We start from the raw sequence: 25552 nt of genomic DNA, 5'->3' as shown, positions 1-25552 counted from the left end.
AAAATAAAAGTCACGTACACAGCTGAAAAACAATCAAATAAAATCCATAAAATGGATCCATAAAATGGAGCCAAGCTTTAAAAAATTAGGAAAACAGAGGGATAAAATACACAAATAAATTGCATTGCCGAAAACGGATGAAAATGAAATGAAAACAGAATTTTGTAAGTATAAACGGAGTGGTGCTTTATATTAGGAGGGTAAATAAAACTCCCGAACGTACAAATCCCTGCAGAATTTACAGACAGAAATAACATACAACAATAAAGTGAAGTGGCGCGACCTGCTTTAATTATTGAAAACAAAAGTGGATAAACGTTCTCTGTCAGCTCAACATGGCGAATCAGGCTCATTCATGATGTTGACCCTCATGAGCGTTTCACACGCTGCGTGGCCTTTTCCTACATTTTTAAGCGAGCGAGAGCGAGAGAGAGAGAGAGCGAGAGAGAGAGAGAGAGAGAGAGAGAGAGAGAGAGAGAGAGAGAGAGAGAGAGAGAGAGAGAGAGAGGACTCTTTTTAGTCTTATTTATCTGCGTACATGGACAGTGACGTGTGAGGTTGTGAGTCGCTGAAGGATTGTGGGTAATGTAGTAGGAGAGCAGAGCAGCTGAACTGTAGTTTCGAAGCCTCTTCCCCAAACGGAGTACTGTGTTGCTGGGACTCGGTGTGCGCGGAGCGAGAGAGGAGGTTCTGTAGAATGTTCTGGAGTGAAGTTTAGAGCAGATGTATTGATGTATTCCGTTAGAATGCTGCAGGTTGAGGTTCTCCGTGCGGTTCTTCTGACTGTGTGTCTGACAGTAAGTGTGGGCTCTGCTCGTCCTCCTAATGTGGTCTTCATCCTGGCTGATGATCTGGGCTGGAACGACGTGGGCTTTCACCGCTCTGAGATCCGAACCCCGGTGCTCGACCGGCTGGCAGCTGCGGGGGTGAAGCTAGAGGGGTACTACGTCCAGCCGCTGTGCACACCGTCCAGGAACCAGCTGATGACCGGCAGATACCAGGTCAGACACACACACACACACACGCTGAACAACCTACAACTGTAACTACTACTAGAATTACCACCACCGCTGCTGCTACCTTTACAGAGCACCGCTACTCTGAGTGATATTACTGATATTAGTGATGTTGCTGTTAGATCCACTGTTGTTGCTGCTGCTATTACTACCACTATCATCAGGGTAAATGTTACTAGTACTACTACTAACCATAATCCCAACTACTGTTACTACCATTACTGCTGATACTGCTACTATTACTACTAATACTTTACTATTACTATTGCTGCTACTGTTACTGTTATTAGTATTACTCAGTGGTGGACAGTAATTAAGTAAATGTAATTAGTTTCTGTGTATCTGTACTTTACTTAAGTATTTCCATTTTGGGCGACTTTTTACTTTCACTCCACTACATCTTAAAGTCAAATATCTGACTTTTTACTTCACTACATTTTGAGAAATCTGTTGTTCCTTTTGGTTTCTGAGGGTATAAAAAACGTAACATGTCAGAACAAAAATAATGCAAAGCAAGAGCACCAATCAGGGCACAGCGGTCACTTTGTTCTGAGCTTGTTTTGACCCTTGTTTTGACATATGCAGTCGTGACTGGCCTGTTTCTTTTTTTTCTGAATTTATACAAACACTTTCATTTTATAGTAAATTAGTTTCGGTTAGTTTATGAACAGAGACCTACAGATCAGTACAGTGAAGGAAAACTTATACGTGAACCTGTGTTTAAAGACAAATTTACAAAGTAATTTACAAAGTAATCTTAAACTGAAACTTTGCTTGTGTGTAAAAGTGATTTCAGAGCCACTCGGTTCTTCCTGATGGAAACTGTTTACCTTCAGTGTTTTGTGCTTATGATCATTTTAATAGATGTCAGCGTCACTAATTAATGACGTTCTATTAAAAGACTGGTTTACCAAGAGAGACGCTGGAGGACTTTCACCTGAAATGAGTTCATGAAGCCAGTCTGGTTATAAAAATGATAACAGGACATCAGAGCCAGAATTACTCTTTTAGTACTTTTACTTTATACTTAAGTACATTTGAAGGCAAATACTTTTGTACTTTTACTCAAGTGGAGGTCTAAAGGTAGGAACTTCTACTTTTACTGGAGTAATATTTTACCTTGGGTGTCTCTACTTTAACTTAAGTACATTATTTGTGCACTTCATCCATACTACTATTACTCACTGTTATTTACTGTTACTGGCACTACATCTTCTATAAATACTCTACAACTATTAATATTTTACTACGATTACTATTGCAGCTACCATTACCACTATTAGTTTTACTCATACTGTTACTACCAATATTACTGATACTGCCATTGCTATACTACTATTAGTACTACTTCTAACAATGGTGATGATGATGTTAATAATACTCTACTACAGCTATTACTACTACTATTACTACTACTACTACTATTACTCACTGTTACTTACTATTACTAGCACTACATCTTCTATAAATACTCTACAGCCATTAATACTTTACTACTATTACTATTACTGTTACTACCAATATTACTGATACTACAATTAGTACTACTCCCAAAAATGGTGTTGATGTTATAATACTCTATTACTGCCATTGCTACTACTACTGCTACTACTATTACTACTACTACTATTATTCACTGTTACTTACCGCTACTAGCACTACGCCTACTATCAACATTTGTACAACCATTACTAAGACTAACATTATTAGTACTTCTGGTTCTACTGTTACTACTTCTCTTAATACTCTACTACTATTATAACTACTCTACTACTACTGGTACTACTAATATTCTTACTATTATTTTTACTATTACTACTACTCCTATTAATGCTGTATTACTATTACTGCTGGTAATACTATTGCTACTAGTATTACTGTCACGACCACCATTATTAGTACTGCTGCTACTTCTACTTCTACTACTACTAGCGTTACTACTGCTACTGTTGCTACTGCAGGTATTACAAATTCTATACATTCACATTAGGAATCAACCAGTCAGTCAAGTTTGTCTGTAGCATGTGTGTTTAAGACTGCTCTTGTTGTCGTGTTTGGATGTGAAATAGAAGTTAATTATGTGATTCTGAGGATTTTGTTTAAGCCAGTCATTCAGCGCTTCACTGTGTCATCGTTTATTTGCATAATGTTGAGGAAATTTAAATTAGACTTGTTTCTGTGATGCTGCGTCCCTAACCACTTGTTGCTAAATCGCAGCTACAAATTGTGCTAACCCAGAGGAAATGACTGCTCGCCTGTGGCTTTGTCACCTGCTGGTGTGAGCATAAAGTTACTGCTTCTATTACTACTATAACTACTAATGCTACTAATACTACAAGTATCATTGCTAATATTACTACTACTACTACTACTATTATTACTACCACTAGTTCCAATATTGCTACTACTGCTACTATTACTACTAATATTACTAATACTAGTTCTGATATTGCTACTACTGCTTCTATTACTACTACTATTACTAATATTAGTACTAATATTGCTATTACTACTTCTATTACTACTACTATTACTAATATTCCTACTACTGCTTCTATTGCTACTACTATTACTAATACTAGTACTTGTATTCCTACTACTGCTACTATAACTAATATTATACTAATATTGGTACTACTGCTACTGTTACTACTACTATTCCTAATACTAATTTTAATATTGCTATTGCTGCTTTTATTACTACTACTATTACCTTTACTAGTAGTGATATTGTGACCACTGCTTCTATTACTACTACTATTATTAATAATAGTACTAATATTCCTACTACTACTTATATTACTACTACTATTACTAATACTAGTATTAATATTCCTACTACTGCTACAGTAACTAAAACTATACTAATATTGCTACTACTGCTACGGTTACTACTACTATTATTACTACCAGTTCTAATGTGGCTACTACTGCTACTATTACTAATACTAGTTCTAATATTGCTACAACTGCTTCTATTACTTCTACTATTACTAATACTAGTACTAATATTCATACTACTGCTACTATTACTAATACTATACTAATATTGCTACTATTGCTTTGATTACTTCTATTATTACTAATACTAATATTCCTACTACTGCTACTATTACTAATACTATACTAATATTACTACTACTGCTTCTATTGCTACTACTATTACTAATACTAGTACTAATATTCCTAATACTGCTACTATTACTGCCACTACTATTTCTACTACTACTATTACTAATACTAGTGTTAATACTAATAGTACTAGTACTGTTACTGCTTCTGCTAATATCACTTTTATTCTCATTATTATAACTATAAATATTCTACTACTATTACTACTACTACTGCTATTACTGTTACTATTTCTGTTACTATTACCAGTACTAATATTAACATTACTACTTCTGCTATTACTGCTACTAATATTTCTATTACTATTACTGCCACTACGAATTCTACTACTATTACTAATACTACTATTAATATTAATATCACTAGTACTATTGCTGCTTCTGCTAATATCACTTCTATTTTAAATATTACTACTACTGCTATTACTGTTACTGTTTCTATTACTATTACTAGTATTAATATTACTGCTACTGCTGCTATTATTTCTACTACTGTTATGAATACTAATATTCATATTAATATAACTATTAATATTTGCTGCTGCTATTACTGCTACTACTGCTTCTACTACAATTACCAGTACTAGTAGTAATATTAATTGTGACATGCAACCAGAAAGCAGATGCTCGTGGTTAAAGATCAAAAAGGAAGCTTTACTTGGGGAAGTGTAGATGCATAGAGTAGTCAGGAGACAGGCAGGGGTCAAGTCCAGTAAACACAGCAAAACAAGAAAGGCCACAAAACAGGTGATGAGTCAAAACCATGAATCCAATAAACCAGGCAACAGTACAAAAAGGGGAAATCTGAAAATCAGAGTCAAGAGAAACACAAGCAGGAAGTCAAAACACAATCAGGATCAGAACAGGAATAAAGCTCAGTAGTTTCACAGAGGAAAGCAATACTTCACAATTATACTATATATTATACCTGGGCTTATATACTAAAAAAGAATGTCATATGACAAACACACAGCTGAAGTTCATTAGAATTCTGGCAACCTAGATCACTGATAGGCTGATGAGGAGATGTCCGGAGTTATGTGATCTTGTGGAGGAGTCTGGGAATTGTAGTCTGAGTCTGAAGGGAATAGCTCCTCTTCCTGAGTCCACAATGGATTCTGGGCAATGCAGTTTCCTTCCATATGTGGACAGGTTGCAGGCATGACATTAACACTACTTCAATTATTGTCACTACTATTTCTGCTACAATTACTAGTACCAGTACTAATATTACTACTACAACTATTACTGTCACTACTATTTCTACAATTACTAGTACTAGTACTGATATTACTACTATGACTATTACTGTCACTACTATTTCCACAATTACTAGTATTAATATTACTACTATTTCTATTATTGTCACTACTATTTCTACTACAGTTACTAATACTAAGACTATTACTGCTACTTCTATTTTTACTTCTACTATTACTAATGCTAGTATTAATACTAATATTACTAGTACTTTTACTGCGTATGCTAATATCACTTCTATTTTACCTATTACTATTACTACTACTACTGCTATTACTGTTATTATTTCTATTACTATTACTAGTACTAGTATTAACATTACAACTACTGCTATTACTGCCACTACTATTTCTTCTACTATTATTAGTGCTAGTACTAATATTCCTACTACTGCTATTATTACTGCTGTTACTACTATAGATATTACTTTCACACCATTATTAGCACTACATTTATTTCCCCTACTCATAGAGCTACTATTACCGCTGCTGTTGCTACTATTGCTATTACTACTACTATCACTAGTACTATTAGTAATAATTTTACTACTGCTGTTACTGCTACAAGTACTGTTTGTGCTACTTTAATTTCTGTTAGTAGTCCTATTACTGCTATTACTTATTAGTCATGTCTCTATTGTTATGTTTATCACTACTGCTTCTATTACTGTTATTACCATTACTGTTAATACTACTGCCCCATTACTGTTACTGTCACTGTTACCCCTTTTTACACTGTGTACCATTTTTTTCTGTCAGATCCACACAGGGATGCAGCACCAGATTATCTGGCCCTGCCAGCCATACTGCGTCCCTCTGGAGGAGAAGCTGCTGCCCCAGCTGATGAGGGAGGCTGGATACTCTACCCACATGGTGGGCAAATGGCATTTGGGCATGTATAAAAAAGAGTGCCTGCCCACACGTCGAGGCTTCGACTCTTACTTCGGTATGTGGATGTCACTAAACACTGTGTCCCACAAACACTGCAGTTTACAGTACCTAAGCTGTTAAACTACTCTGTGGCCGTCTTAGACAAAAGACATGAGAAGTTTTCCAGACATAAGTTTGCCTTGGACAAAACTACTGTATTGTTAGGTGACGTCAGCCATTCAGGCGCTCGTGGTTTGGACTATGACTTCAGACTTTTTAAAGTCGACAGTTAAGTGACAAAAGTCAATGTTGACTAATCGCTGATGGCAACATGAATAAACCCACAGGAGACGGGAAGGGTTTGCAACAAGCAACTTTAAAAATGTGTGACGAAGCCTAACTTTACAGGTCAACGCCCTTTCCAACAATCCCTGGATTACATTGTTAGCGTTCACTGACTCAGAGACACAGACCTCGAAAGAGCGCCGTCCCAGAAGCAGCAAGCAGTATTTAGCACAGCGCTCGCGAGACACTACCCAGCACTTTTAGAGCGATGCTGACACCGATTACATGCTCAACAAAATGAAGGATATAAATGACCTTTATCTTCATCTTGACTTGATCTTTAAAATAAATTTTACGTTAGATTTATGTCGCATCTTCTTCTTGAGTTTATTGGCTGGTTGCAAAGCAAAAATCCAATTACTGCCTGACTCATGTAGACCTGGAGTTTCCCCATTATCTGATAATTCAAGAGCATTGAAACACATTGAACCAGTTACTCACACAATCTGGTCTTCTTGAGTAATCAGATTATTATGTGTAAACACACTGAACCAGTTAGTGACACAATCTTGTTTTCTTCAGTAATCAGATTATTATGTGTAAACACACTGAACCAGTTACAGACACAATCTGGTTTTCTTCAGTAATCAGATTATTAAGTGTAAATACACTGAACCAGTTACTGACACAATCTGGTTTTCTTCAGTAATCAGATTATTACGTGTAAACACACTGAACCAGTTACTGACACAATCTGGTTTTCTGCAGTAATTAGATTATTAAGTGTAAACACACTGAACCAGTTACTGACACAATCTGATTTTCTGTATTTATCAGATTATTAAGTGTAAACACACTGACCCAGTTACTGACACAATCTGGTTTTCTGCAGTTATCAGATTATTAAATGTAAACATACTGAACTAGTTACTGACACAATCTGTTTTTCTGCAGTTATCAGATTATTAATTGTAAACAAACTGAACCAGTTACTGACACAATCTGATTTTCTACCTTTATTAGATTATTAAATGTAAACACACTAAACCAATTACTGGCACAGTCTGATTTTCTGCATTTATCAGATTATTAAGTGTAAACACACTGAACCAGTTACTGACACAATCTGATTTTCCGCAGTTATCAGATTATTAAATGTAAACACACTGAACCAGTTTCTGACACAATCTGATTTTCTGCATTTATCAGATTATTAAGTGTTCTCTGAATGTTTTCTCTGTTATGTATTTTACTGTTTTTTTCCAACAGGGTACCTGACAGGTTCTGAGGATTACTTTAGTCATAATAGATGTAGTCCCATCACTCCTCTAAACGTAACCCGCTGTGCACTGGATCTCAGAGATGGAGAGGAGGTCGCCACGAGTTACAGCGGTGCTTTCTCCACCGAGCTCTTCACTCAGAAAGCCACCAGCATCATACAGCAGCACAAAGCAGACAAGGTACACAAGCAGAGGGATAAAACGAGTCAGTCAGGTTATGGTGAAAAGTACTTGCACAGCATATTCATAAACATCACATGTAATAACTTTCTCTGAGGGAGCTTTTAGAGGTGAATGTCTGGTTCCTATCATCACCACTGTGAACAGTTCTGACTTGGTAAGCTTCTCTAGATTGGAGCGTTTTACACCAAACTACTCTGAACAACTCTGTTTACATCTTAACTGCTTAATTATGCAGAAATCTTGAAAAATCCTTGGCGTTCTCCTTTAACTCATTTCTTATACGCTTGATTATGTGTTTTCTGGCACTGTATGACACTCGGCTATTTTACACATTATATGGCCAAATGTTTGTGGACACCTGCTCATTCCAGAATTTAATAATAATAATAATATCCATCCATTTTCTAAGCCGCTTCTCTGTCAGGGTCGCGAGGGGCAGTCTTTGGGCGGAAGGCAGGATACACCCTGGACAGGTCGCCGGTCCATCGCAGGGCAGACAGACAGACACAGACAGTCACAGACAGTCACTCACACTTACGGGCAATTTAGCATCTCCAATTGGCCTGACTGCATGTCTTTGGACTGTGGGAGGAAACCGGAGAACCCAGAGGAAACCCACGCAAACACGGGGAGAACATGCAAACTCCACACAGAGAGGACCCTGAATACCCGGCCGGGGAATCGCACCCAGGCCCTCCTTGCTGTGAGGCGACAGCGCTACCCACCACGCCACCCCTTATATAGCACCTTTTTTTTGTAAAATTGTAAACTTTATACCGGACAGGGAGTGAATGGGGGTGATGTGGGCTGAATGCTTAGTATGGGTGAGAACTCTAGCTTCAGAGTTGTGAATGTACTGTAGCTTTTGGATAGACTTTACAGGGAGACCAACAAAGAGGGAGTTACGGTAGTCAATACAGGACATAATAAAGGCATGAACCAAGTTTTTGCATCATTATCAGTCAGGAACGGGCGAAGACGAGCAATGTTACGTTAGTGGAAGAATGCTTTCTTAGTGAGGAACTTGATATGCAGAACAAAATTAAGTGATGGGTCGAGTAAAACACCAATATTTCTAACATCAGGTGCAGGCTTGACAAGCAGGCCATCAATACTATCTGAAAAATTGGATGACTTGGATAGTAAAGGTTTAGGGCCAGCCAGTAAGACTTTAGTTTTTTCAGTGTTTAGCATGAGAAAGTTATTGTGCTTCTAGAGCTTTAAATCAGAAATACAATCAATTAGTATGTTAGGAGCTGAATCTGAGGGTAGGGGTGTGTGTGTGTGTGTGTGTGTGTGTGTGTGTGTGTGTGTGTGTGTGTGTGTGTGTGTGTGTGTGCGTGTGTGTGTGTGAGATATAACTGAATATCATCAGCATATCAGTGAAAGTTAAGGCCAGGGCTACGAATGATCTGGCCAAGGGGTGAGATGTAGATTTAAAAAAGCAAGGGTCAAAGAACTGAGCCCTGCAGTACACCACATGTAACAGGAGAAGTGGAGGACTTGTGTGGACCTAGTGTGATAAACCGCTGTCTGTCTGTAAGATAAGACCTGAACCACTGTAAGGCTGTGTCAGTGATACCAATAGAGAAGAGACGAGAAATGAGAACATCATGATTAACAGTATCGAATGCTGCACTGAAGTTGAGGAGAAGGAGAATACTGAGAGAACCACTATCAGCAGACTGGAGAAGATCATTAACTACTCGCAGAAGAGCTGCCTCATTGCTGTTGTGAGTACGGAAACCAGACTGGAATGGCTCATAGAGGGCTTTATCACTGAGAAATGTCTGAAGTTGGGAAGCATCCCCTCTTGTCATTACTTTAGCTAAAAGTGGAAGGTGTGAGATGGGTCTGTAATTAGAAAGAGAAGTTGGGCCCAAATCAGGAGTATAGGGCTTTACACCCCAATAGCCCACACTTGGCGCTGGGCATTGATACCTTAAGATCATGTACAGCTGTTCCAGAGCGTCACATTCTATTAGTCAGTGCTTTTCTATGGAGATTATACAAGTAACAGAATGTGTCAGTCAGAGATGCTGAAGTGATTGTTCTGTGTTGAGAAACAGTCGGTTACAGTAGTGCACTGGAGACATCAGCAGGGTTTGTGGTCAGAATTAGCCAACTGATGGAGAAACTTCACTTTGTCTGAGCATACGCTACATGCTTAAGAAAAGATGGTTCTTCAAGGGTTTTCTTAGGAAAGAAAATTGGTTCTATATAGCACCAAAACTTATTCTTTTCTTATTACAGGCTTGACATTGCAACAACAGAAGAACCCTTTTTGGTGCTATATAGAACCCTTTACAATGCAAAGAACCTTTAAGCATACAACAGACTATTCGTTCCTACCATGGAGAGAAGCTACCAGCCCAATAGCCAGACCCTAAACGCACCCCTGGGCAGCTCCAGTTCTGGACTGACAGAGACGCTGCTACGGACATACGCCGTATGTCGTATATGAAGGCTGAAAAAGTGATGCACTTTAAAAATGATGCACTGTTTATGGATCTCATGGTAGCTACATTAACGTAGACTGTCTGTCTGTACAAATCAGAGCCCACTGATCACCTGGTGATATTGTGGAATCACTGGACATTTGCGAGCTTCTGATGGAGTTTTACACAGCAGTGTTCTCTAAAACTAGGTGAGAAAGTGGTAAAAGTGGTCAATAGATGGCAGCAGCATCAGCCTCCTCTGTTGGCCAAACGTGGAGCAGGAAACATTATTAAACACCAGAATATTCTTCTAACTTCTGCACCGTTTAAGGTGGAACGGGAAATAGTAACAGTTACCACAATGTAACTTCTGCACTATTTAAGGTGGAATGGGAAATAGTAATAAGTGGCAGAATGGAACTTATGCACCATTTAAGGTCGAACAGGAAATAGTGGCAGGCACCAGAATGTAACTTCTGCACTATTTAAGGTGGAACATGAAATAGTGACAGGCACCAGAATGTATCTTCTGGACTATTTAAAGTGGAACAGGAAATAGTAATAAGTGGCAGAATGGAACTTTTGCACCGTTTAAGGTGGAACAGGAAATAGTGACAAGCACCAGAATGTAACTTCTGGACTATTTAAGGTGGAACGGGAAACAGTAACAGGTGCTAGAATGTAACTTCTGGACTATTTAAGGTGGAACGGGAAACAGTAACAGGTGCCAGAATGTAACTTCTGGACTATTTAAGGTGGAACGGGAAACAGTAACAGGTGCCAGAATGTAACTTCTGCGCTATTTAAAGTGGAGTGGGAAATAGTGATAGGTGCCAGAATGTAAATGCTCCACATTTTAAGGTGGAATGGGAAATAGTAATAAGCACCTGAATGTAACTTCTGCGACATTTAAGCTGGAGCGGAAGCCAACTTCAGCTTTGTGGCTGGATTAGGGTTGGAGCTAAAGTCTGTAGATCTCCTGGAGTAGGTTGATGACCTCCAGTCTAAGGAGTCTCTTTGTTGGTCACCGTGGTCCTGAGTTGCTTTCTCTTGCTTCTGCAGCCACTCTTCCTCTACATGGCCCTGCAGGCAGTTCATGCTCCTCTGGAGGTTCCTGAGCGTTACGTCACCCCGTACAACTTCATCAAGAACAAGAACCGCAGGGTGTACGCAGGCATGGTGTCGGCAATGGACGAGGCTGTGGGCAACATCAGCAGAGCTCTGCAGGACACCGGGCTGTGGAACAACACCGTGCTGATCTTTTCCACAGGTATGAAGCAGAAGATGCCTGGCCCATCACATTCATGTTTATTTATGTTTTGTTTTAGTTTCATTCACATGGAGTGAATAAAAATGATACGTTCATTGATCCAGTGCTAGACCATAAACCAGTGCTCTCTGTCTCGTCATCATTAGGACTAGATCTTGTCTTGGTCTTGAGACCAGCTGAGGTTGTTTGAAACTGACCTTTTTCTAATATTATTTAATATCAACACTACAGCAAACAGAATAAACTGTCCTCACTTTACAGGTTTAAATACAATCTGCTGGTTGAAGATGGATTCATTTGGTATTATTTGTTTGTTTGGCATTCATTGGTTCCAAAATTCAAACATCCCCTTGAAATCAGATGGCAATGTTATTATTACTGTCCGTTCTTTAATAATATACGCCGATCAGGTATAACATTATGACCGTGTTTCTACACTCATTGTCCATTTTATCAGCTCCACTTACTATATAGGTGCACTTTGTAGTTCTACAGTTACAGACTGTAGTCCATCTGTTTCTCTGATACTTTGTTACCCTTTTCTTCAGTGGTCAGGAGCCCCATGGACCCTCACAGAGCAGGTACTCTTTGGGTGATGGATCATTCTCAGCACTGCAGTAACACTGAAGTGGTGGTGGTGTGTTATTGTGTGTTGTGCTGGTACGAGTGGATCAGACACACCAGCTGCTGCTGGAGTTTTTAAACACTGTGTCCACTCACTGTCCACTCTATTAGGCACTCCTAACTTGTCACTCCACCTTTGAGATGCAAAGTCAGAGACGATAGCTCAACTGCTGCTGCACAGTTTGTGTCGGTCATCCTCTAGTCCTTCATCAGTGGTCACAGGACGCTGCTCGCAGGACGCTGTTGGCTGGATGTTTTTAGTTGGTGGACGATTTTCAGTCCAGCAGCGACACTGAGGTGTTTAAAAACTAAAGCCACCAAAATAGTACCTGCTCTGTGAGGGTCCATGGGGGTCCTGACCACTGAAGAACGGGGTAAAAGGGGATAACAAAGTATCAGAGAAACAGCTGGACTACAGTCTGTAACTGTAGAACTACAAAGTGCACCTATACAGTAAGTAGAGCTGATAAAATGGACCATGAGCGTAGAAATATAATGTTATGCGTGATCAGTGTATATGTATGTATGTTGATTTATATTCAGTCGACTTTAGGTGGTAATTCTGAATCAGTTTTTAAGAAAAATAGACAAAGAGAAACCTCAACATCATTACCTCCCATAACTTACACTGCAAAGACATATTAAGACTATAATATAATAATAATTAACAATAATTTTAGCCTATATATTATTCAATAGTATATTTTCAATCAGATTTTCAAGCAGAGTGTTTTCAGGGCTGTCTAATAAAGGCTTATATTGATAGGCCAGTTTATGAGGAGTTGACATTCCACTACGTCCTCAGGAAAATCAGAAGTCTGTGAGTGTGTGTCATAAAGTTCTGAGGAGGTTGTCTGTCTGAGCAGTACAGCAATGCTCCACCAGGGGTCACTGCAGGTCACTAATGCTGGTTTGCCTTTCTGTCCTTCTTTTCCATGTTTACAGATAATGGGGGTCAAACGCTGGCCGGGGGCAACAATTGGCCTCTCCGGGGCAGAAAGTGGTCACTCTGGGAGGGCGGAGTCAGAGGCGTAGGCTTCGTGGCGAGCCCACTTCTGGAGCGGCCGGGAACCGTCAGCCATGAACTGATCCACATTTCTGATTGGTTGCCTACGCTAGTGGGTCTGGCTGGCGGGTCGACCCACGGCACAAAGCCGCTGGATGGGTTTAATGTGTGGGACACCATCAGGTGAGCCATTTTAACCTGAGTTTTTCATCTTCAGCTAAAGCTGGAGATTGCTTCTTTGGTTATAGCACTGGAGCTATGATTCTAATGTAGCTAACAAGTGATCAAAGCTAATTATCATTAATATGTATCATCAAGTCAATTCAGACTACTGGTGGCTCTGATTGTCTCCATCCACCTTGTAGCTGGGCATCCTCTTTTATCAACTCTTCCAATCATAAAAGGCTTTTCCAATAAACTGAGTCTTCTCAGCATGTGTCCAATGTAGGATCTTCAGTTTGGTTCTCTGGGCTCGAGGCTTGATTTGGTCAAGGATCCATTCCTTTGCTTTCTTTGCCATCCAAGGTTCTCTCAAAAGTCTTCACCAACACAAAAGTTCAAAGGCGTCAGTATTTTCCTGTCTTGCTTGTTTACTGTCCAGCTTTTACATCCATAAAGAACCACAGTGAAGACCACAGCATGGACATTTCTGCTCTTTGTTAGTAGACACAAATCACTGCATTTGAAGATCATTTCAGGCTCCTTCATCCTTGTTCTGCCCAGCACTGATCCGGGTTGTATGTCTTGATGGATCCTCTGTTGTTAATGATTGATCTGAGTAGCCAGAGCTGTCCATCGTCTCCACATCTTTTCCATCAGCAGTAAAGTTAGCGTCTTTCTTTCATCATAGCCTCAGTCTTCTTCCTATAGAGCGGAAGTCCCATTTTTTCACTCTGTTCTTCAACCGCCTGAATAAGGGCCTTCAGGTCTTCCATTTTCCACTTTGAGTGCTGCTTCATCCACATATTGAAGGCTATTGTTTCCTCCACCAATCCTGAATCTTTGATTGTCTTACTCCGGTCCTGCTTGTCTAATTATATGTTCTACATGCATGTGGAAAAGGGTCTGGTGATGGTGGGCAGTCTCATCAAACTGCTTTTCCAATGTGGAACCGTGGCATGTTGATCATTAGCATGGTGCTACCCGCACACCTACACTCTTTAAAAAGATGGTCCTTCAAGGGTTCTTTAGTAAAGAGAGTGGTTCTATTTAGAATCATGAGTTTTATATATTTTATATAGTTTTATATAGTTTTCTGCATGGTGAAATGGTTCTTCAGATTGATGCAGAATGTGCTGTATATGGTTCGGTTTAGAATCTGAAAATGGGTTTGTTCAATACAGGCCAAACAGAATTCACTGGTTTCTTTTCTTATTTGAATATTATTCATGTTCATTTTTGGAATTGGGTTTGAACAAAAGCCTCAGAGCTCCAATCGTTGTGTCCGTAATCAGTAAAATATCTCTGTGTGTCCCAGTAAAGGTAAAGCATCTCCTAGACTGGAACTGCTGCACAACATCGACCCCTTGTATGACGACATCGCGCCCTGTAAGTAGGAAAAAACTGTTCACACCGAGTAACACAAGTCCATGACAAGTAGTCCATGACAAGTAGTCCACGACAAGTAGTCCACGACAAGTAGTCCACGACAAGTAGTCTTTAGTAGACAACAAACAAACAGGCGAAAAACAGGGTGTTTGAAAAAGTGGACATAACAGTGGACATTATTCATCAAAGCTGTGTAAAAAGATGACATACAAGCTGCTCTGCATCACACATGAAACTTTTCAACATGGAAACAGGAAAAGATTTGAGCTCTGAATAAGCATCAGCGCGTGAAATCAAGCGCAGCCTACCAACACCATATTTACTATCATTTACATGCTCTAATCAATGCTGATGTTTCAGTAGGTAGCCATTGAAACAGAAGCATTCAGTTGAAAAGCAAATGGCTGTGTTTGTGGGTGGAGTTTGAGGTCACTGTGCCCCCTACTGACTAAACATCATAGTGTTAAAACTACAACCACTGAAAAGAATTAAAAATGTGAAATAAACACAATGTCTTTTTTGTAGTTGTAGTTTTTAGAGGGTATAATGATGTAGTCTTAAATAAAACATTGTAAGGCTGCATTATTGTATGACACTAGCTGTATTGATTATTTTGTGTCAGTAGTATAAAACAAAAGCACAGTGTAATACATATTTAAATGGAACGTAGAACAGTTGTAGTATTTGTTTACACTAATGTGCATGTAAAATAAATATTTTCATACTGGACTACCATGAGCACAGATTACTAGTATATTAGTATATAGTATGTTTTAGACGATACTGATAACAGTTGTATTTACACATTTCTAGTAGACATGTGTTTGATTGTACAGATACGCCAAAGATGCAACTGATCAATAACAAAACTGCCAGTGAAATTTGCATAAGCCCATACATAACTTTTATGAATAAGGGCCATTGTTGTTAGACAGCTAATATTAGACAGCTATCATTATATTATATATAAATATATGACTTTTGCCGTTGTCCTAAGCACTGCAGTTCAAATGAATCTCTCTCTCTCTCTCTCTCTCTCTCTCTCTCTCTCTCTCTCTCTCGCTCCCCCTCTCTCGCTCTCACTCTGTTTCTAGGCACCGGGAAGGGTGTATTATTTGAGGAGCTGCAGGAATCTTGGCGTTTGTTGTCGTCAAGACGAGCCTCACCAGAGCTCTCCCTACAATTCAATGTGTCCATGCACGCTGCCATTCGCCATGGCAAATGGAAGCTCCTGACTGGTTACCCAGGTAACGTATTTGCCAATTAAATCAATCAGAGAAGGAATCAATTCGGCCAGTTTCCACTCAAGGGGCAGTCGTTTGGAGATTTGGAAGGTTAGGGAACCGGCCCTGTGACCGGAAGGTTGCCGGTTTGATCCCTAGAGCCCACAGTACGTCACTGAGGTGTCCTTGAGCAAGATGCCTAACTCCCAACTGCTCCCCGGTCACTGCAGATGGGGCTGCCCACCGCTCCTACCGCAAGTGTGCTCACTGCCCCCTAGTGTGTGTGTACGTGGTGTTTAACTTCATGGATGGGTTAAATGCGAAGGTCAAATTTCCCTGTTGGGGGACTAATTAGGGTTTCTTAATCTCAACCTAAAATTAAGCCATATTGCAGCTGGATTACCTTCACCTGCACAGGTGCAGAGTGTATGAGTCACAAACCCTTTAAAATATCGATAAAGTTCCTCATTCAGCTTCATCCTTTACTTTAACTCATGAAGTCCCTTAAATTCATATACTGAACACCCTGGGTGCGGTGATAGGACAGGGAACTTGTCTATGTGACCTCATTTTCAACATACTGGCGTGCTTGCTGAGTGAATGAGAGAAAACTAGCCCATTTTAAACGTGTTTTTGTGTCTAAAGGTTCCAACCAATTTAATAACTCTACTACCTTAAAAATGTCCTATATTATATATAAAAAGCTAATAAAAATGGGCCAATTTGGTTGTAAACAAAGTGGAATTAGCAATAAAAATAAAAATCTCTAATAATCACTATTCAAAGCTTTGTTTTGTTTTATTGTGGAAAGAAAAAAATGTACAGACATAATTCTGTGATTTTGTTTTAAAATGCTGTGTTCACTCAAGTACGTAAGTAGTAGTGAGTCCTTTAACGTGAGCATGTTGCCACTAAGATGGCAGAGAGCTGTATAGTCAGAGTTGGGATGTAACGAGAGTTCAGGGAAACTGTCTTCAATCAAAATGACTCCACTTACTCTATAGGTGCAAACTGTAGTCCATCTGTTTCTCTGCATAGTTTGCTAGCCCCCTTTTATCCTGTTCTTCAGTAGTCAGGACCACCATGGACCCTAACAGAGCAGGTACTATTTGGGTGGTGGAACATTCTCAGCATTGCAGTGACACTGGTGGTGCTGGTGTGTTAGTGTGTGTTGTGCTGGTACAAGTGGATCAGACATAACAGTGTTGCTGGAGTTTTTAAACACTGTGTCCACTCACTGTCCACTCTATTAGACACTCCTACCTTGTCAGTCCACCTTGTAGATGTAGATGAGGCGATAGCTCATCTGCTGCTGCACAGTTTATGTTGGTCATCCTCTAGTCCTGGTCAGAGGACGCTGTTGGCTGGATATTTCTGGTTCTCAGTCCAGCAGTGTCACTGAGGCGTTTAAAAACTCCTGCATTACTGCTGTGTCTGATCCACTCAGACCAGCGCAACACACACTAACACACCACCACCACGTCAGTGTTACTGCACTGCTGAGAATGATCCACCCAAACAGTAATTGCTCTGTGAGGGTCCATGGTGGTCCTGACCACTAAAGAACAGTAGGTTCTAGCTTGGTCTTCGACAGTCACATGATACTAACAGTATTAGGGGATGAAGGTTAGCATAAGCTACCTCAGAGTCTTGTGAAACTTCAACTTTTTAAACTGTCGCTAATGCAGCGTCATTGGAGCTCAACACACTTGGAGGAAGGGCTGCTTGGATTTGGCAGAAATTATTTTTTTAGTTGAATATTGAGATCATGATTATTTAACATGACTACTTATTGACCAATGCTTCACCTCGTCTACGCCTTAAAAAGTACAAAAAAAAATGACTAAAGCGTTTAACATGTTTTAGAAACTACAGGAAATGCACAATCAAAATAATAATACCAGAGCTGTTTTATGAGGAGCCTGGCCACTTCTTATTGCCCCCGTTATATAAAAAACATGATGGCTAATCAGCAGAAGGCACCCACGAGTGAGTCCTCAATGAATGGGAGTGAATGGAGCTCAACTGCTAAACACGAAAAGTTAAAATAGATTCTGATCACTCGCCCAGAACGCTTCTTTAATTACAGAAAGTAGAAGGATGGAAAAAAACTCGATAAATTTACTTTTTTCTACAGCAAACGGGTTTTGGGCAGTAGAAGGCGGGCTTTACTGCTAGAGCATGATGATTGATTGCCGAGCGGAGCAGCTCATTGGCTGTTAACCCTCACTGACGTCATGAACATACATGAGGCGCCGTTTTAAACTCGTATAACTCGAGTTTAAAAGCTCTTAAAATATAACAGCAGTGTTAAAATGTTTCATGCTGTTCTGTGGTCAGGAAATGATTGCCTTTTTTTACATTGAAAACGTTTAAGCATTTATAAACTATGATTTTGCTCAAATGCTCCATATCAACCCTTTCATTTTGGCCTGCTTGGGAGCGCCCTCTAGTGTTTGAGAAAACTGAAAGACATTGCAGAGTGGGAATTGTCACTACAAGTTCTCTGATAATACTTCATTCTTTAGACAAAATCTGTTTATTTATTTCATTTATTTGCCTTTTTCATGCTCCAGGCAACTCCCGAGAAATAAAATCATGCCCAAGTGTCTTGTTTCGCTCGGAAATGCATCATGTTTAGGATGAAAAATGGTTTCTAACTCACAGTGACTGTAACTTATGCTTTGAATGCAGACAGCAGGTGGCGCTCTGCCCACTCTCCTGTCTTAAACAGGGTTTACTCCAATCATTAACGCTTTCACCCGCACTGAGTGAATTATGACCACAGTAGGAACATTTGGTGCTCCTGGCTGCTGTAGATCTGAGAGATGTTTTGTCTCGGCAGGTTGTCCTCTGTGGATTCCTCCGCCAGGTGAGGGTCAGGAAGAGTTCTCTGCCACACCTGAACCACTGAAACAGGTGATGCTGTTCAACATTGTGCAGGACCCTGAGGAGAAACAAGAAGTCTCATCACAGCACCCAGAGGTGGTCAACTTTCTGCTAAGGCGCTTGGACCACTACCAGCAGGAGGCGCTGCCCATCACATTCCCACCTGAGGATCCTGGGTGTGATCCGGAGCGTCTGGGAGGAGCTTGGGGGCCATGGGCCTGACGGCATAGGCACTCAGATCAGGGCAATCTGACGGGATTGGATTGGCTGAAAAATGATCACTTACTTGAAATCTAAAGGCTACTGCACACCGAACACGCCGCCCAACACATGTGCCTAAAAATGTGACACTGTCGTTTTTAATCGAAGCACACAAGGTTTGTCAAAGCACGACCTCAGCACTTTGCCATTACTACGTTAAAGTAAAGCCACATCGAGAGCATAGAAGGCCATTGTAGTTGAAACGTACACAGAGAAAGGCAGCCAGTCTTTTAGATAAACCTCAGCTAACGTTATTAGCTTACTCATTTTTCACTTTGTGCCTTTCAAAAGATTGTGTTGAGGAGTGAACTCACCCAAAAGGTGATAAATTATAGTGAAAGTTTAATTTACCTCTTATTCTCCAGGGTATACTTTGGTTTGTTCATCTGAATTTACATGACCAAATCATAAGGCAAATTATTCAGTAACTGCATGAAGTAACTACGTTTTCATGTATTCATTTATTTTCTGTAAAAGGTCCCCTCAAACCAACAGAACATGTGTTTTATGATCACACATATTTACATATTTGCGCACAATTTACTGCTGAAAGCCAAAAATCTCAGACACTCTTTGTAATTTTTTAATAAAAAATAATTTAGAGTTAGGTTTAGAGCCCAGATTTGAGGAAAAATGGCTCAACTTTCAGTAGAAAACAAAAAATCGTAAGTTCAGCTTCTTTTATTATAAGGGTTTAAAATGACATCACCATCTATTTGATTTGAAAGAAGAGCTACAGCCTCATCCGACACCCAGCTTCTGAATGTAGCTTATGAAATATGAAAGTTATGAAGCATATGGCGAAGTGCGTTTTTTGGAACCATCGGTGGTCTCAAGGAGTTGAAGAGGTCAAAATCCCAGGTTATTATATATGACTTATTATTCAGTCACTTCAGGGACTTCAGTGCAAACTAGCTGAGCTATGTTTAGATTGTAGACGTGTGTTATAAAACATTTGGCCCTTTAAATGGTCAGTAAGTTTATACTAGTAAAGAGCAAACATGAAGTTGGAATTTGACATTTAACAGCTTTCTCACAGTGAATGCATTTACATGCACCCAATGCATCAATCTTCAGATTTCTGTCGTTATCTGATTATTTAAATGCTAGTCTAAAGATTAAGATCTAGCGATCTAGAAATCTGACAAAGTGAGCTGGATTTTAGTTCATTAATCAGATTTCTCAGCACATGTAATCTCTTACTCTGATTTCTTTTGAAGTTTCAGTCTGGGCATGTGCGAAAATAGACTGCGGTGCTGGAAATAAGCGAGCAGTGTTTACTGCGAGATGCGCCGGAACACTTTCAGAGCGACACTGAAGCCAAATACATGCTTGACGAAATGAAGTACTTCAATTTTCTTCATCTTTTAAATGATATGTGTTCATATTTTCAGGTAAAGTGGTGCGAAGGCATTTATGTCACATCTTAATCTGTGAGTTTATTGGCTGGTTGTAAAGCATAAATCTGATTACTGTCATATGTCGACCCATAGTTGATCGAATTACTAACTAAAACTGTTTTTCTGGAGTTAGATATTAGTGGATTATTAGGTGCATGTAAATGCACTGTGATGCAGTATGTATTAGGGCTTGCATAGACTAATCAACTAGTTTGACTAATATCCAAAATCCGTGCTGTGGGCAACAGTTGAAGACGGTACCTGAAATACAAGTATGTTTAGAGTGATACGCGTAAAGAAAACATATCTGGAGCAGCGGCCGGCAAACACATGAGGATCTCGTTTACTTGCTACATCCTGTTTCAAACACAATTGAGGAATTAGATTAAAATGGTAGATCGTGAATGTTCCTGGTTCAGCAACTGGGCTGATGTCTCACTTTGAAAGGCAAACTGGTGAGAAGACACAACTGCTACTTCCTAAACAGACACAGCATTAAACAGAGCAGAAACCAGAGCCAGCTTGAATTCTCAGTGGCTGTGTTTTACATGCAAAGATTTTTGCCAATCTGATTGAACACATTCCGATTACAGATTCAGACTGAGGTGCTTATGCTCACTCTACTCAACGATTTGATGGGAAATCTTGGTTTACATGCTCAAGTAATCCGATGCAAAATGATGCACATGCTTGGAGGACTGCTTAGAGTAAATGTTACCATGAGAGCGAGCATCACGTGAGGTACAGTCCAAGTTAGATGAGTTTCCAGTTGGCACGCTAGAGTTTATATTACTTTAAAATGATGTCAGAGTCAGGAAAACGTCCTTTACATGTACTTATTAAAGAAGGCAGAGAGAAAGATATCGTGTTCTGAGACACATAAGCTGGACGTCCGTCCCACCGCTGTCTTTTAAAGCTCAGAGCATAAACTTCGTCTCCTCTGCAGACCAGTTTCTGCTCCGCCATGTTGACCGTCATAAACTTTCGCTATGACGCAACGCACATGCAGAATGTACTGAAACCTTCCGATAGGGAATGTAATCGGATACAGGCATTTATTCTTATATTCAACAGATTATTTACAGGATTACCCACCTTGTTCAATCGGATAGAAATTGTATTCCGAACGGCCTCAATCGGACTCTTCCCAATTATATGCCTATTGAGCTATTAGTCAGATTATTAACGGATTATTAGGCTGCATGTAAACATGTCTAGTGAGAGGTGAGGTTCTGAGAGCTGTGGTGATTTACGTCAGACAGTGTGCAGCTCAGTGGGCAGAGATTCTGAGGGTGAAACTCTGAAATACAACAAAAACTCCTCAACTGCAGCATCTGAACATGCAGAACACTCACTTTCTTTAATATTATGGTAAAGAAGATAGATGGAACTAGTCGACTACTTTTGTGAATTTCTAGTCGACTTATAACAAGGAATTAAAAGTTAATACAACTGGTTTGCAGCACAGCAACTCTGTGTACTGTGTCTGCAGCATGACGCTAGGCAACACAGACCTGTCCACTGTGCAGTGGATTTAAGGGCTCGACTATGTTTTGGAGAAAGGGAAAAGGTGGTTTTTAGCTGAACTATTTTTATAAACAGTGTGGAACGTCTTCTCTACAATACAGACCTCTGAGTAATTCTGTAGTCAGCTGGTCAGGAACTCTGGGTCTGAGCAGTTTTCTCTCTGAAATGAACAGAAGTGCAGTGGCAAATAAAAATGCCCCAAACCAGATATGACTTGCTTTGGGGTCAACACATCTGATTGACCAGCAGGTGAACTCGAGACAGACATAAGAGAGAACGACTGGGACAGTAAACATTCCAAACATTTGGAAAAGTTTGAATACCCCTAGTCAAATGATATCTTGTTGGTAGATTTTCTAAGTAAAGATAAGTATACACATCCCCTACAGAGAACACCCTGAACCCCCTAAATGTCCAGGGACCACCGGCAGGCCCAAAGTTTTATTATGCACTTCTATAATCTAAGAATTTCTCAACCAGTTTGCACTGAAGTCCCTGTAGTTACTGAATAATAAGCCTTAGTATGGAATAAATACTTAAATATAACATTTTTCTGCAAATTTTAGTGCTCAATTTCTGTTTACTTGTTGAGTTTCACATATTGGGAGAAAAGAAATGAATAAAATAATATAAAAATAATAAAAATATATAATGAGCCATATCATTAGCACAGGCTGCTTTTTTCCAATGTTAAATTCAGTATATGACAGTTTCTGTAAAGGATGTGTAACTTTTGAGCAGGGGCGCACAAACTTTTTCACACAACTGGATAACAACAAATACACATAATACACATATATCTGAGTATATAAAAACAAATATCTAAGTGTGTTATTACAGTTTGCACCACGCCAATAAACTTACATCACTTGTTAGCCACATTAGCCTCGTAGCTCCAGTGCTGAAACTAAAGACACAAACCTCAGAGGCCAAACAAATCGCTGGTCAAACTCACTTGGGGTAAAGTTGGTGGGGGGGAGGGGGTGTAGTTAGATTTTTATTGAACTATCGCTATTTAATGCTGAGCTAAAAGGCTGCAGTCCTGACATGATGAGCCTGCTGAACTCAGGGAGCTGTAACCTCACTACAGGCCTGGAGGTGGAAACCGACCCAGATGACCAAAGAGCACGAGTCAAAAGTGCCTGTATTGAATTTACTCTGATCTTCATTTTACACACAAGCTGTGAATTTTGATTAAATGTTGATTTGCTGTCCTGGTCACTGCAATCTGTGCAGGTTTCTATGCAATTTGCTTCAAAATAAACTTCAGAATTTGTCAAAAATGTAGTCTGCTGCTCTTCTGTATGACTGTATGTGTCTGTGTGTGTGTCTAAGTGCTAAGATCATCATCATCATTAACCGCTTAGTCTAGAGAATCCCAGATGACCCTGTTCCCCACAACTTCCTCCAGCTCATTCTCGGGGACCCCAAGCCTCTCCCATGCCAACTTGTAGATATAATCCCTCCAGCAGGTCCTAGGATGATCCCGGGGTCTTGTCCCAGTAGGCCGTGCCTGGTACACCCCCCACCTGGGTGTCCAGGTGGCATCCGGATCAGATGGCCGAACCACCTCAACTGGCTCCTCTCAATCCCGCCATCAGCTGCTGTCTAAAGCTGAGAGCGCTAGGTGCTTCGATCAGACGTCAGGTTTATCGGCAGCCTCTGTTCTTCTCTCTAGGCTCTCTCCCTACTGAGGAAGTCCAGAGAGGCCATGAACTGTCACTAATTTTCTGGATTGTTATCTTGAGATCACAAGGTAATTAAGTCATTATCTCAGAATAACAACTGTATTATCTTGAGATCCCAAGATGGGTTACTTGTTATCCTAAAATAACATAAATAAATTGTTATTTCAAAACAACAATCCAGAAAACCATTGGTTGCGCCCCAATTCAGGGGCTGCTTCCTTTCGGAGGCTGCATTTGAAGGGAAATTGCATCACAGCAGCGCGACTATGCTGTCTCATTTTGAAGGCTCCTTCATATGCATCCAAGAAATATGTTCAACGAATAAAGGATCCAACGGGTGGATCCTTTGCCAGTCAGGATTTGAGAACATGGCGTAGTCAGCAGAGGAGCGAACGGCAGCTGAGGAGACACTGTAAATATTGGGTTTAAACTGAGTTGAATAGCTAATGGTGCAAATGTTAAAAGCCAATGTGGTCTGAAGCTAAACTGATGCTTATGTTTCATTTTGTTTTAGTGAGCAAAAAGTAGACAGAGAGAAGCAGCTCCAACTCTAATAAATGCAGAAATCAAACAAAAATCAATGTTTTTGGCTCCATCTTTAAGGAACTTGACAGGATTGGCGCTTCGTGATGCGGCGGTAAGGGCGGGAACAGAGGTGCTGTGACGCAAACAGGAAATCCGCCATAGACGTGCAGCCCCTGAATTGGGACAGTTTCTAACTACCTCATGGCCTCTCCGGACTTCCGAAGTCTACAGAGGAAAGAATGGTGTATTATTAGGGAAAGAGACAATTACCCACAGGTGCACACACTGAGCAATCAGCTGACTGGCTTTTGAGCCAGTTGGTTGAACTTACACTCTGTATTCTGTTCTAAGAGTACAGATGATGCTTGAATTCATGTTGGTATTGCATAGCATGTTCTTACCTGTATATATCCTAAATTTATCTCTCTTGACTGGTAACCAGTATATCGCTGTTGTCAGAAGAAAACCTAAAAACCATATCTCCATTTTTATTATTTTTCAATTTTTTACATAATTTGGAAATGCCTGTTGCCCTTTACATTGTGTGCAAATTTCATGATGATTGGACCAAAAGAAACGGCCAAAAATTACTTGGAAAAAACTCTGGTTCCATTGAATTACATTAAAAGTAAGTAGTAATTTCCGGAAAAGTTACCATTTTGAAGATACAAGGTTTTGTTCCAACAATAACGATATACATTATATTTCCAAACATATTCACTCACCCATCCAAATCATTGAATTCAGGTGTTCCATTCACTTCCATGGCCACAAGTGTATAAAACCAAGCACAAACATTAGTGAAAGAATGGGTTGGAATGGGTTTGCATGGTTGAGCAGCTTCATCCAAGCCTTACATCACCAAACGCAATGCAAAGCATCGAATGCAATGGTGTAAAGCGCCGCCACTGGACTCTAGAGCAGTGGAGATGTGTCTCTGTAGCGACGAATCACACCTCTCTGTCTGGCAATCCGATGGACGAGTCTGGGTTTGGCATTTGCCAGGAGAACGGTATTTGTCTAACTGCGTTGTGCTAAGTGTACATTTTGGTGGAGGTTGGATTATGGTGTGGGGCTGTTTTTCAGGAGTTGGGCTCGGCCCCTTAGTTCTATTGAAAGGAACTCTTAA

General features: G+C 40.0%; 1 protein-coding gene across 1 annotated transcript; it reads left to right on the top strand.

Annotated features, from left to right (window-relative positions):
- Positions 1 to 582: 582 nt before the first annotated feature.
- On the top strand, positions 583 to 19755 carry LOC108411980 (arylsulfatase B). The gene is made up of 8 exons (XM_017683810.2): positions 583 to 1001; positions 6166 to 6352; positions 7831 to 8021; positions 11525 to 11732; positions 13302 to 13545; positions 14840 to 14910; positions 16005 to 16157; positions 18979 to 19755. The coding sequence occupies exons 1-8, from the start codon at positions 732 to 734 to the stop codon at positions 19242 to 19244; spliced, it is 1590 nt and encodes a 529-aa protein (XP_017539299.1). The 5' UTR covers positions 583 to 731; the 3' UTR covers positions 19245 to 19755.
- The last annotated feature ends 5797 nt before the right edge of the window (positions 19756 to 25552 follow it).

Source organism: Pygocentrus nattereri, chromosome 16 (assembly GCF_015220715.1).
Source record: "Pygocentrus nattereri isolate fPygNat1 chromosome 16, fPygNat1.pri, whole genome shotgun sequence".
NCBI lineage: Eukaryota > Metazoa > Chordata > Actinopteri > Characiformes > Serrasalmidae > Pygocentrus > Pygocentrus nattereri.
Note: the sequence above shows the minus strand (reverse complement) of the source record. Positions and strands in the feature narration are given on the sequence as shown.